This window comes from Melampsora larici-populina, assembly GCF_000204055.1.
Source record: "Melampsora larici-populina 98AG31 unplaced genomic scaffold MELLAscaffold_143, whole genome shotgun sequence".
In the NCBI taxonomy this organism is placed as follows: Eukaryota; Fungi; Basidiomycota; class Pucciniomycetes; order Pucciniales; family Melampsoraceae; genus Melampsora; species Melampsora laricis-populina.
Window position 1 is genome coordinate 13,596 of NW_006768907.1, and position 12,688 is coordinate 26,283.

At 44.4% G+C, this 12,688-nt stretch overlaps 1 protein-coding gene across 1 annotated transcript; it reads right to left on the reverse strand.

Moving 5' to 3' along the window:
- Positions 1 to 8,530: 8,530 nt before the first annotated feature.
- Positions 8,531 to 10,598, reverse strand: MELLADRAFT_85340 (uncharacterized protein; the record flags this gene model as incomplete). Its single annotated transcript, XM_007419212.1, has 3 exons — positions 8,531 to 8,708; positions 8,760 to 10,020; positions 10,190 to 10,598. 3 exons carry the CDS (start codon positions 10,596 to 10,598, stop codon positions 8,531 to 8,533), a joined length of 1,848 nt encoding a protein of 615 aa, XP_007419274.1.
- Positions 10,599 to 12,688: the final 2,090 nt, after the last annotated feature.

Sequence of the window (12,688 nt, forward strand, 5' to 3'; positions counted from 1 at the left end):
ATTAATACCCCCGCAATGTGCGTATGATATTTCTCTACCACCTTTGTTCTCAAAATCAGCTGGCGAGCTTCTTTGCATCCTAGAACAGGAGACAGACATGGATGCATTGGAAGGCACGACAACGACGACGACAATAGCAGCTGATTCAGCTTCTTCCGGACCGAAAACACCCTCATCTACCCACAAGTTGGAGGACCTGAGGGACGCTAGGTTACGTGAAGAGTGGGTATGTATCAAAGCTGATGCTAGCAATGATACACTAATACCCCCGCAATGTGAGTTCGACAGCCTTCATTCCCCAAACAATGTTGAAACAGCTGGCAATCAAGCATTTTCCCTACAGAGCTCTACTACAATGGACGTATGCGCCGCCAAGACGTTGTGGTCAACAGCAGCAAAGATTGCAGCACGAGAAAACGAAGGCACGGTCAAGAAACCAGTAGAACACTTAGTTCCTACCCAATACCACAAGTACCTGCACATGTTCAGCAAATCAAAAGCCCAAACACTACCTCCCCGACGTAAATACGATTTTCGCGTGGACTTGGTACCCGGTGCGACGCCCCAGGCAAGCAGAATCATTCCTCTATCACCGGCAGAGAATGAAGCGCTAGACAAGATGGTGAATGAGGGACTGGCCAGTGGAACAATTCGACGAACTACATCGCCATGGGCGGCCCCCGTCTTGTTCACAGGGAAGAAGGACGGCAATTTAAGGCCGTGTTTTGACTACCGCAAGTTAAACGCACTCACAGTTAAGAATAAGTACCCCCTACCCTTGACTATGGATTTGGTGGACAGTTTACTTGACGCTGAAGAATATACAAAATTGGACCTGCGGAACGCTTACGGTAACATCCGCACAGCTGAAGGACACGAGGACATACTTGCATTTATTTGTCGAGCAGGTCAATTTGCACCATTGACGATGCCATTCGGACCCACAGGCGCCCCGGGATGCTTTCAATACTTTATACAAGACATACTCTTGGGAAGAATTGGCAAGGACACGGCTGCATTCCTGGATGACATCATGATATATACAAAGAAAGGTGCTGATCACGAAGAGGCTGTTGAAAGTATACTTGAAATTTTAGACAAACACTCTCTATGGCTGAAACCTGAGAAGTGTGAATTTTCAAAACCGGAAGTGAACTATTTAGGATTAGTGATTTCAAAGAATAGAATCAAAATGGACCCTGCAAAGGTCAAAGCGGTGACTGAATGGCCGGCACCAAAGACTACAACTGAAGTATTACGTTTCATTGGATTTTCAAATTTTTACCGAAGATTCATTAATCAGTTCTCGAAGAAAGCACGACCTCTGCACGATCTAACCCGTAAAAACACACCCTTCTCTTGGACCGCTGAACGACAATCTGCCTTTGAGGATTTGAAAACGGCTTTCACCACGGCACCCGTTCTTACAATCGCAGACCCGTACGCACCCTTCATTCTTGAATGTGACTGCTCTGACTATGCTCTGGGAGCCGTACTGTCTCAAAGGAGTAAGCTCGACGGCGAAATTCACCCGGTGGCATACTTGTCGAGGTCCCTAATCCCGGCGGAGCGAAACTATGAGATTTTCGACAAGGAGCTTCTGGCACTGGTGGCATCTTTCAAGGAGTGGCGCCAGTACCTGGAAGGTAACCCAAACCGCCTTGAGGTCATTGTCTATACGGATCACAAAAACCTCGAGAACTTCATGACAACGAAACAGCTGACAAGACGACAGGCAGGGTGGGCTGAGACCCTGGGGTGCTTCGATTTCGTGATAAAATTCAGACCGGGAAGACATGCAACCCAACCAGATGCCCTCTCCCGCCGACCAGACTTGGCCCCCGCAACGGAGGAGAAATTAACTCTCGGTCAGCTATTGCGACCGTCCAACATAACTGACGAGACCTTTGCAGCATTTGATTCACTCGAGGCGCAGTTTGAGGGAAAGACGAACACGGATAACACACCCAGAAGCCGAAGAGTGTTCAAACTCGACGTACTGGGAGTACAGGACAGCATTGATACACAAACTGACAGCCCCTTGGCCGACCAACAATTGATGGTTAAGATACAAGATCTCACCAAAACTGACACGGATATTCTCGAGATCATGAATGCAGCCCAAAACCCAATATCGAAGCAACTAAAAGAGGCTGTACGTAATTATTCAGTAGCTGACGGAGTGCTTTACAACAGCGGCAGAGCAGTTGTACCAAGCAATGATCAACTACAGGCCGAAATTCTGAAAACTTATCACAACAGCAAGTTAGCAGGTCACCCGGGTAGAGCAAAAACACTGAACCTGGTCAAGCGTAATTTCACTTGGGCAGGTCTGAAGGCTTATGTCAATCGATATGTCGACTGGTGCAACTCGTGCCAACGTGTCAAACCAACATTGAAGAAGCTGTTTGGATCACTAGAGCCACTTCCAATACCAGCTGGACTGTGGACAGATATTAGCTATGATCTAATCACTGGCCTACCTGAATCAAATGGAAAAGATAGCATTTTGACTGTTATTGATAGACTAACCAAAATGGCGCATTTTATACCATGCAGGGAAACGGACGGATCAGAAGAACTAGCCGATACCATGTTGAAACACGTATGGAAACTCCACGGCACACCAAAGACGATAGTGTCCGACAGAGGCAGTATCTTTATATCAAAGATAACAACTCATTTGAACAAGAAACTGGGAATACGATTACTACCTTCCACAGCTTATCACCCGAGAACCGACGGACAATCTGAGATTGCCAACAAGGTGGTGGAGCAATACCTACGCCATTTCGTCACATATCACCAAGAGGATTGGGAGCCGTTACTAGCACCCGCCGAGTTTGCTTATAATAACAGTACGCACACATCCACCGGCGTATCCCCTTTTAAGGCAAATTACGGTTATGATTTGAATCTAGGGTCGATACCTTCAAAGGACCAGTGTGTACCTGCAGTTGAAGAACGATTGAGAAGACTGGACAAAGTACAATCTGAATTACAGGAATGCTTAATGACGGCACAAGAATCAATGAAACTTCATTTTGACAAAGGAATACGGGAAACACCGTCGTGGGAAGTAGGGCAACACGTGTGGCTTAGCAGTCGAAACATCTCTACAACGCGACCTAGCCCAAAACTGGACCATTGATGGCTAGGCCCTTTTCGTATAGTTCAAAAGATATCACATTCTGCTTATAGATTGAATTTACCACTGACAATGAAGGGTATTCACCCGGTTTTCCATGTTTTGGTCCTGCGGTTGGCAGAGCCAGAAACGATCAAAGCTCGACAACAACCTAAACCACCGCCAATAACATTAGAAGGGGAAGAAGAATGGGAGGTAGAGTCAATACTTGACTGTCGAAAACGCTACAACAAACTTGAATTCCTAGTAAGTTGGAAAGGATATGGAAGAGAGGACGACTCGTGGGAACCTCAAGCAAACTTAGAAAACTCGCAAGAATTGGTCCAATCTTTCCTCCAACGATTCCCAGAGGCAGCAAACCGACACAAGAGGTCAAGGAGAAAATGAAGGGAGGGTCAAGCTTTTTCCCACTGGGTTTTTTAACGCTGACCCGGGGAAGAACGCAGAGCTGCAAGAGGAGCTTGGGCGTTAAAAGGGGGGTACTGTTATGAGCCTTATACGGAGTTATGCTAGTAGAGAGGGTTGGGATCTGGACTCTTTTCACATTCCACGATCACCCCTTGTATTGTTCCTCACACTGCAATCTAGTTAGTTTACGCTGAGAACCCTCATCATCACCAAACCTTGTCGCTGCGAGCTTCAGCCATAACAATGGACAATGGCGCTTGATCATGTCAACTCCAATATGAAGATTATTGGAGAAATGGAGATGGAATTTGAGATCCGGTGAGTATAAGTAGTAGGCTTGTCTCAATTATTTTGGCTCAATTCTTTCCCCTGAACCTTCCACTGATCTCTTGCTCCATCTTTATTATTTTGTGCCATCTATTTGTCTGAAGACCCATCAATCATTTTAATTCCATAATGCCTAAATTCAATGCTGCCCACGCCCATCCAAAGCCAGTGCCCTATGCCAACCTTTGGCATAACCCTGCATCATCTGATAGAATCTCTACCTCGTGTCCAACCTCCTCTAATTATGGAACGGGGACTGGCATTGTCCTAGTCCAACCATGTTTTCCTAGGACCATTGTGTTGACAGACCCAACCATTAAGTTGGAGAATGGCAAAGGTACAAGCCCAACTGGCAAGCAGCAATCAGATGTTTACCAATACTATGATGTAAGTACTTCAACTTGCTATGTACATCAAATGATTTTCTGATCTATCTTCATAACACTCTTTCCTTTCCCCGCTATACCATGAACAGGAACCAAAGGCCAACCCTGCGGGAAACAAGAATGGACTCTTATCCTACATCTACAGCTGCAATCACTGCCCGTAAGTCCTTTGTCTATGTAGATTCAAGCGTGTGATATCCAGAATTTTACTGATATCACCTATCAATCAGTCTTGATATCCTATTTTAATCAAATTCCAATCTTCACAAATGCCACCGCACTTGCCCTGGTTTGGCTGAAGCATGGATGCTTTGGGCTCCAGGTAGTATTCCCCCCAATGAAGATCCTAATGTTGCAGCTCATCACAAGAAGCACCTTCACACACCATTGGTTGGAGCAATCATTGACAAGAACCTTCCTTTTTGTGTCTTTCAAGGAGATTTAATTCAACAAGCCCTTTGAGAAATTGCTCCCTTGTTTCATTGGCATGGTCAAATGGAAATCAAGGGTGACACTGATCAATTGTTTGTTACTGTGGAGAAGAAACTCATTGATGAGACCTCTCAGGTACCTGGTTCAACTGCTACCGCAACTGACTGCTGGACTAGTCCAGCTTGCTCACATAGTTATATTGCTATCAATGGATTTTTCTTTGATCTCAACAGCAATTTTTGCCAACACCTTCTCACTTCCACTCTTAACTCACTGTGGCTCATAGGTGAGTAAGTTCAATTATGTATTTCATTATTTCTTATAGTGTTGTACACTAGTTGATGGTAGGTGCAATACTTTCTACCGGCTGTCCCATTCAAACTTAAGGAGTCCGTATGGGAAACCTCAAGCTTCTTGGGGGGGGCCCTCTGCCCTAAGGAGGCTGAGGGAGGTAGGACACCGGCAGCAGTCGGCGGGAGATCGCTTCCCCTTGACTCAGGTCGCAGACCTGAGCCTGCGATCGCCCATCCTACTGCGGCCTGTGTCAAGCTATTCCCCCCCTTGCAGGACCACGTCCCAACAAGAGACGAGGGGAATACGAGTTAAGTTACCTGTCGAGGTGTTGCCTACAGGCTCGGGTAACATATTCTCGTTATGAGCATGTAATTATGATCAGTCCCCAATTTTTACATGTTCTAATAGTTTAATTGTATCTAGCAAATCCTCCTCTGTATATTCTCTAATATAAAGCTTGTATGCTTTCGATTTCCAGCGCCCCACAGCGACAATCTCCTCTAATGGGCTGTTCAGGTTCCACCTCAGGGAGGCTCCCCCAACCCTAAACGAGTGTCCCGTAAGTTTACATTTGCCTTGCATCTTCCAAGAATCCGAAAATATTCTTAAACATCTTGATTTTGTTAATGTGATTCTCTTCTTCCCTTTTGGGTACGCAAACAAGGGATCATCATTGGTTGAGTTGGTGTCATCAATCAATCGTTCAATAGCACTGATAGGATCCAGAAGCGAGTCTTGATATTGTAAGTGAATTTCCTGTATTTCTCCTACTGCCGCGGTTTTTGCCGCTCGAATTCGAATTTTGATGAAGTCTCCTTTTGGATCCCAAACCAAGTCTTTCACCAACACCTGATCCAGATTACTCGATGCTTTCACCAACTCCCCTAACCGAGCCATACCCCAGAAGGCAACAAGGGCCACTGTGTAGGCCACTTGACTTTCTAAATTTCTTCCTGCCAAGTTGTTCAATAAGTTAAACAAGTCTCTGATCAAGATTGGTTCTTTCTTTTCTGTGACTTCCGATTGTAATTCCAGTCTCTTAGCTGCTGTCAAGATTGCTTCTATCCGAGGTGTCTCCTTATGCGGGTAGTCGATCCCATGAAAGAGGTGCCATGCCTTGATACCCGATAAGTAAGTTCTGATGGTGTTCGATTTGATTGGAATTGGACTACTAGGTTGACAATTTGGTGTTGCTTTTGGTCCCGCCCACACCACAAAATGACTTAAGACCTCTGGATCGATTGGAAGTAGACGTGCTCTTGGTATATTACAATCCCGCGCGAAGCTGATCAACTTTACAACACCCGCGTTATAATGTTTTATAGTCGTGTTCGACCAGGCTCCACCAATAATGTAAGATTTAACTATATCTGTTTTCGAAGAATCGACTCCGTCTGCATCTTTTAAGAACTCCATCTAATCGTGATAGAGTAAGGCTTGTCGAGATCGGTACAGTTTCTCCCAAAGGAAACCCACGCAGCGACTTCACCCATTTTGGTTTCTTTCACCTGTTGGCCCCGTCTCACTTCCCAGGTGTCCGAGACAGGAAGCATCTGATCGGGACGATCGAATCTCACTCGAAACATACCTCATCTCAAGGGGACAAACACAAACGGAAACGGAAGGAACTGAGTACTCTCTCAGTTGAAGCAAGTGTGGTATGAGATAAATACATTTCATCATAGTGCGTCATTTCACTTGTCTTACAAAGCATGTCAAATCTGCAGGGATCTCGATAATCACTCTGTTTTCAATAGACCTCTTATCCTTCCCTCGTGACAGCAAATCTGCTAAATTGTCACCCAATTTCACTCTCTGAGCCACAATGTCGCAGTGTAAGTTCTCCAGCAACTTCTGAATCTTCTTCCACTCGCCATTCACAGCCTGATCTTTTGATTTCTTATTTTCTACAGCTCCTTGAGACGTTGTATTATCAGTTAAGACCAGGAAGGACTTCCCTCCTGTCTGAGTGAATTCGTTGACCATAATTAAGCCTAGCCGAATTGTAACAGTTTCGGCCCAAGCTATATTTCGCTTAACACCATATTTCAACACATTCCAACCTGCCAACAAATCAAATTGGGCCCATTTAGAGCCTACAAGGATACCGATGCCAGTGAGGGACGCGTCACCTACCCACTCCAGGTCGATGGGTACTTGGTCAGGGATCATTCTTCTTGGTTGAAAATTCTTCATGGCTAGTAGCCACTCTTGAAGATCTTCTTCCACATCTCCTGGGACTTTCCTCTTCGCTGACGGGACCCTCCACTCTTGCTCCCATCTATATAGGCTTGACATATAGCATCGAAGGTGGGGTACGATGTAAGTCGTGTGTACTAACCTTCCCACGAACTTTTCTACTCTTTTCAGGTTAAAGGAGGCATTAGGAACTAAGAACTTTTCGATTTCTTCCAACCTCGCTTTAAATTTATTGTCGGGTAACCTTACTGACCTCTCCTTCGCATTCCAGACGAAGCCAATGTAACGTTGCTCCTCCGCGAAGTCGTGGACCTTTTCTGAGTTGGAAGTCACCCCCATCTCGAAACTGAGTTTTACGATGTCTTTGATTGTCGTGGGGTTCATAACTTCTTTCACTAGTAGTCCACCCACCTAAACGCTTTTACCAGATTAAACGCAGCCACCATAATTAACTTCCATAAATCTGCTGGTCGTCCAAAAACTCCACAACCAGCTACACCCCCGAACTGGATTCTTGTATCTAACCACAGCTTATGTGACAAGTCCATCAGCAATAAGTACCTCCATTGGGAAGGGTGTATGGCGATCTGCCTATATGCCTTTTCCCAGTCAAACAATGCTAGTAAGTAGTTTCCTTGGTTATCTCTAAAGAATCTGGCGACTATCTTAAAATCGTCCCAGGTAGTAGCGTAGTCTTTCTTGTCTACAAAACTGTTTACTGACGGAATTTCATCTTCATTGTGGGGGTAGGAAAGATCATTGATGATCCTAAACGATCCGTCGCCATTGATAACACTACCCATGGGACTCGACCGGAAAAAGCCTATTTTCTGAAACATTTCCTCGTGTGTAAAGGGGCCAAATATCCGGTTTGCTCGCTTTTCTTTCTCTAAAGTGTTCCGAATCTTCTCTGACGCAAGTTTAGCTGATTCGTGATTCTCCGGTGTAAACCACTTCTTCCCACCGAGGGTGTGCTCCGGAATACCCTGATGGAACCCCTCGATGCAGCCTTTAATGACCTCCTTCGCATCACCTCGTATCCCATAAAGTGCTATAAGCGATTTCCACTTAGCTAAGTTCAGATCGCACACGGCGTATTCGAGTGGCCATCTTGGGTCATAAGAACTACCCGAGTTCTTGTAAGGTACGAGTCTCACGTTTGTAGCTTGGGGTGTAACTCTCAAGCATGGGCTTATCCTTGGTTCAGTCACTGCAGATCGCCAATCAAAACTTGAGCTAGGTTACGCGGGAGAGGGATCCAACAATGTCAGACAAATATTCGCCAAGTTATATTTCCATTACTATCACTACATCATCACAAAGTGCGGCAACAAGATCAACTCCACTGAGATGTCAAACTGGGAGAATGAGGGAACAGGCGGCGACAATGAGAGACTATATCTGAGTATTGGAAATGCTCGGTCACATCGGGACAACAAATCAAGAAATCACAAATTGTGAGTACCACTATTCTGACCATTCTATACGAGGTCGCGGCATTGGTGCACGTAGCACTATAGAGGTTTGAAGAAGGTTCATATGATCACTCTGTATATCTGGCTTACTTTGCCTTGGCGTTTCCTCCAAACTTTGGTCCGTTTCCTTCTCCTCTGCGCTCATCGCGTCTTTCGTCTCTTCTCCAGGAACCACTACCATCACCTCTACGGCTATCGTAGTAGTCGTTGTCACAGCCATTCGATCTGTCTGCATCGCGACCGTCACGGTTATCTCGGTTCCCAGATCCATGAGACGTCCAACCTCCACCTCGACCGCGTCCTCTCACGTTCCGACCAGAGTTTCTTCTGTCGTCGTAGTTGACATAACCTGAGCTACCCGGTCCGTCATAAACCGGCTGATTCGAATGGGCCCACGACCTGGTGTTGGGTTTCCCGTGGTGATTGCTATGGGTAAGGTGCCCATTAGAAGAAGAGTACGAGTGTTGGTGACCGTAGGAGTTGACTTCCCCCGAGATAGGATTAATATGACTTTTAGGTTGTCCGTCCAAATAAGGGTTGATTTCGGCGTAACGAGGTAAGAGATCACCTAGGTGTTCCGTCTCATTCCAAGCTTCTCTTTCTCTAGTCTCGTCCCGTATTGCTGGATTAGCCAATTTACCATCTGCGTTCCTAAAGGTCATGACGGTGGTCCGTATGGATTGGTCGTAACGGAAGGCCATTATCCAAGAAACGCGCTCCCGCTTAATCGCTAAGACATTCTCACGATGAATTAAGAACCAATCCGCCAAGTCGGTATGGCCATAGTGTCGCAGGTAAGAGATGAACAAGTCGAACGCAGTTACCCATTCTCCGAAACTCATCTTCCACTCATCAGGTATAGGAAGGCCAGTGTACTTCTCATCATCTTTCTTCTCTTTCTTGTTTCGTGAGGAATACCGGATCAGATCCTGCTTTAGCCACATCGTATTGAAGATAGACAGAGGAACGTATCCATCTACAGGCTTCATCTTGGTTTCGAAGTATGGTGAAAGGGCTATCAATCCGTTAACCTCAATACCCGCATCACCGACCTCCACTTTCTTCTTCTCTGCAGCTACAGGTACGTCATCTTTAGTTAAATCAACTTGAACTCGGTTTCTTCCGATGAGAGTTTTATCAATGGGCTGAGCCGCCGTGTTGGGGAGAGAACTTGCTCCCTGGTTCGCAGTGGCATTCTTTGCAAGAGCTGATGATGTGTTTTGTATCACTCGACCACTAGGTTCAGAGGAGTTCACCACCGAGAGTCCGTTTGCCATGAGCCAGGAATGGAATCCTCTTGGAGGGCTAACCCCGATGGCGTTCGTCGTGTTTCTACGAGCTGGGGAGGTTCCTTTCAGAAACAAATCGGGGATGACAAGCAAACAACATTCATTTTAGCTTTAATTCGTGACACTCTCACTAGAGGCTTCACTCTTCGGTGGCAACACGTAGATTGTGGATACAGAAACATCGCGTTTGCGGCATCACCCTAAGGTGGGTAAATTCAGGAGATCGCTTACTCGACGGTTCATTGCTAACGGCGTCTCTTGAAATCAACCCCGCAGAGTGAATCACTGAAGTGCCTGATTGTGTTGAACCTATTTGACCATTCGTTGATTGGTCGCTTGGTCGTTCTCCAGTTTGTGCTTCTGTAGATGTAGCATCGCCTGGTCTTGGAACCGTTAGCGTCACTACCGGGGTGACGTTTCTTCTTGGTGATTGTTGATGAGTACCTCGAGAATTGGCCGGGCTACCCCCTCGACTGCGACCTTGGCCTCTCCCACGTAGATTGGCTACTTGCGTCGTGGGTACGATGATCTCTGAGTCCGGTGGGGGCACCGATCCTCCACTTAACCTATTGCTAGACCTTCGCAACATCGCATGGAAATTCTCCGTATTTGTATTCTTCTCTCCATTGGTTGGCGTCATTAAACCAGGTGTTGTTCTTTTGAAAGTATTCGAAATAAGTGGTTTAGATTTTTATTCGAAAAAAGATGAGAGAGATGCTAGTATAAGCTTGAAAGCTTTACTAAGCAAGAGAGAGAACCTGGAGAGTAGATTTCCAGATACGATTGTGGGACTTGCGGGAATGGGAGGATGTTGCGTGAGAAAAGATTTTCAAGGTGAAAATTTCGTTTTCGGCCCTGTACCTGAATCTTGTGCGCCCCGGAAGTATCCTTGTTACAAGGATCTTCCTAAACCTGCCCATTACCCGCCACAGCCCGTATCGTGGAAATAGACAGTACCGTCGTGCCTTTGGGTACCGTCACTCATTCAAGGTAAGTTTGTTTGATTTCTTTATACTGACTGTTTTTTATTAATCTGATCCTTTCATCTTCCTTTGTTCTGCATGCCTGGCATCTCCCAACTTCCTCTTACAGGCTATTGAAGGCCACCATACTAGGGATGATCTTGCCCAAATTCATTGGGACAGTCTCAAGCATGTTGGTGCTGTCCAATGTCATCTGTCCATCACTGGAGATAACACATCATACAACCAGAGTATGGTACAAAATTTCAGTCATTGATATGACCGCTGTGGTGATCATTGTTGAAGTGTGCAATCAACAAGAAGAGAATAATTAGGAGTTACGAGTGAAGTATGAAATCAAATTAGGAAAGATTATTAGGGGATACGTGTTATTGAAGGAAAAGAGGAGGAAGATGAAAAATCATCTTCAAGTTAGAAGATATTAATTATGACATCATATCAAATGTGGTGAAATCATTAACTACATATATAGACTCTATCTCTGAACTCGACTTACTTCTCTTTCCCCATCTTTGGGAAGAGAAGTGAGTAAATATTTCTATTTCTGATCTTAACCATATTTCGTTTTCCTTTATAATATTGTTTGCTTATGTTCTATGTTTGTATTGTTTTCTATTAAAGAAAGAAGCCCTCTTCAGATCCAGAGATCAGTTATCTAACATCCGATAACTTATATACTAACCAAGTGTACCATCCTATAGGTACAAATTACTTTCTTCTTATCTTATTTTCATCATTACTTGCTTTATTATCTTTCTAAATCACACTACTGTTGTTATAGGTCAGAGGTTCATTAGCCATATTGTTGTTCGAGTTTGTGCTGATAAGCTGTAGAGCTTACTACTAGATCCCTGTTCCAAGACTCTAAGACATTCATAATAATTTTATGGGATCAATCAAAAATTTATTATCAGTAGTTTACCAAATTTACCAGAAAAGTTGAGCAGTGAAGCAAATTCAAAATGGAGGATTTTAATCAATTGAAGCTCTTTTAGGCTGATGTATTGGTCATTGGGCCATGATTAGGTCATCTTATTCCACAATAATGATTAAGATCATTATAATTTATCCACAAACATCTAAAATATAAAAACGTGGAATCGACTTGCATGAAGTACCGTGTCTTGGATCTGGTTCACTTTGCTCCAGGTGGCTTTTCATGCTTTTGAAATGTTTCATTCCGATTGTGATAGTGCTATGTTGTCTTTGTTAGTGCTTCCCGGTGCTTTTCTCACTCTGTTTACAAAAAGAAAGAATTCAAAAACATAAGAAGAATTCAAAAATATAGGTATACAGGCTAGAAATGGTTTTTAGGGTAGTAATATTAGGTTTATGGGTTTTGTGAGGTTAGAATTTGAAAGGAAAGAAGTATATTATTCAGGAACAACTTTAATCTTGATGGTTGATAAGGAGAAATGAAAGTTATTAAGAAAATGGTACTTTTTGGAAGTTGGTAAACAAGGGTTTACAGGTAGTTTACATATGTAACAGTGGTGTTAGTGATATTTAAAGTTGCCAAGGGATCTCAAGGGATTTTTCAGGCTATAGATGATGATGCCATATTACATGAGCAAGGGAGAAGGAGAAACAGCTGTGTGAAGGGGTGACAAGGTGTGAAATTTGCCAAAAATGGAGGTTTTCAGCTTATTACATATGTTCAATGATGTCAGAACAGGATGGTAGATGGCTCATTAAACACATTAGAGGTGATTACCTAATGTACAAGCTTTAAATCATTAATAACAGA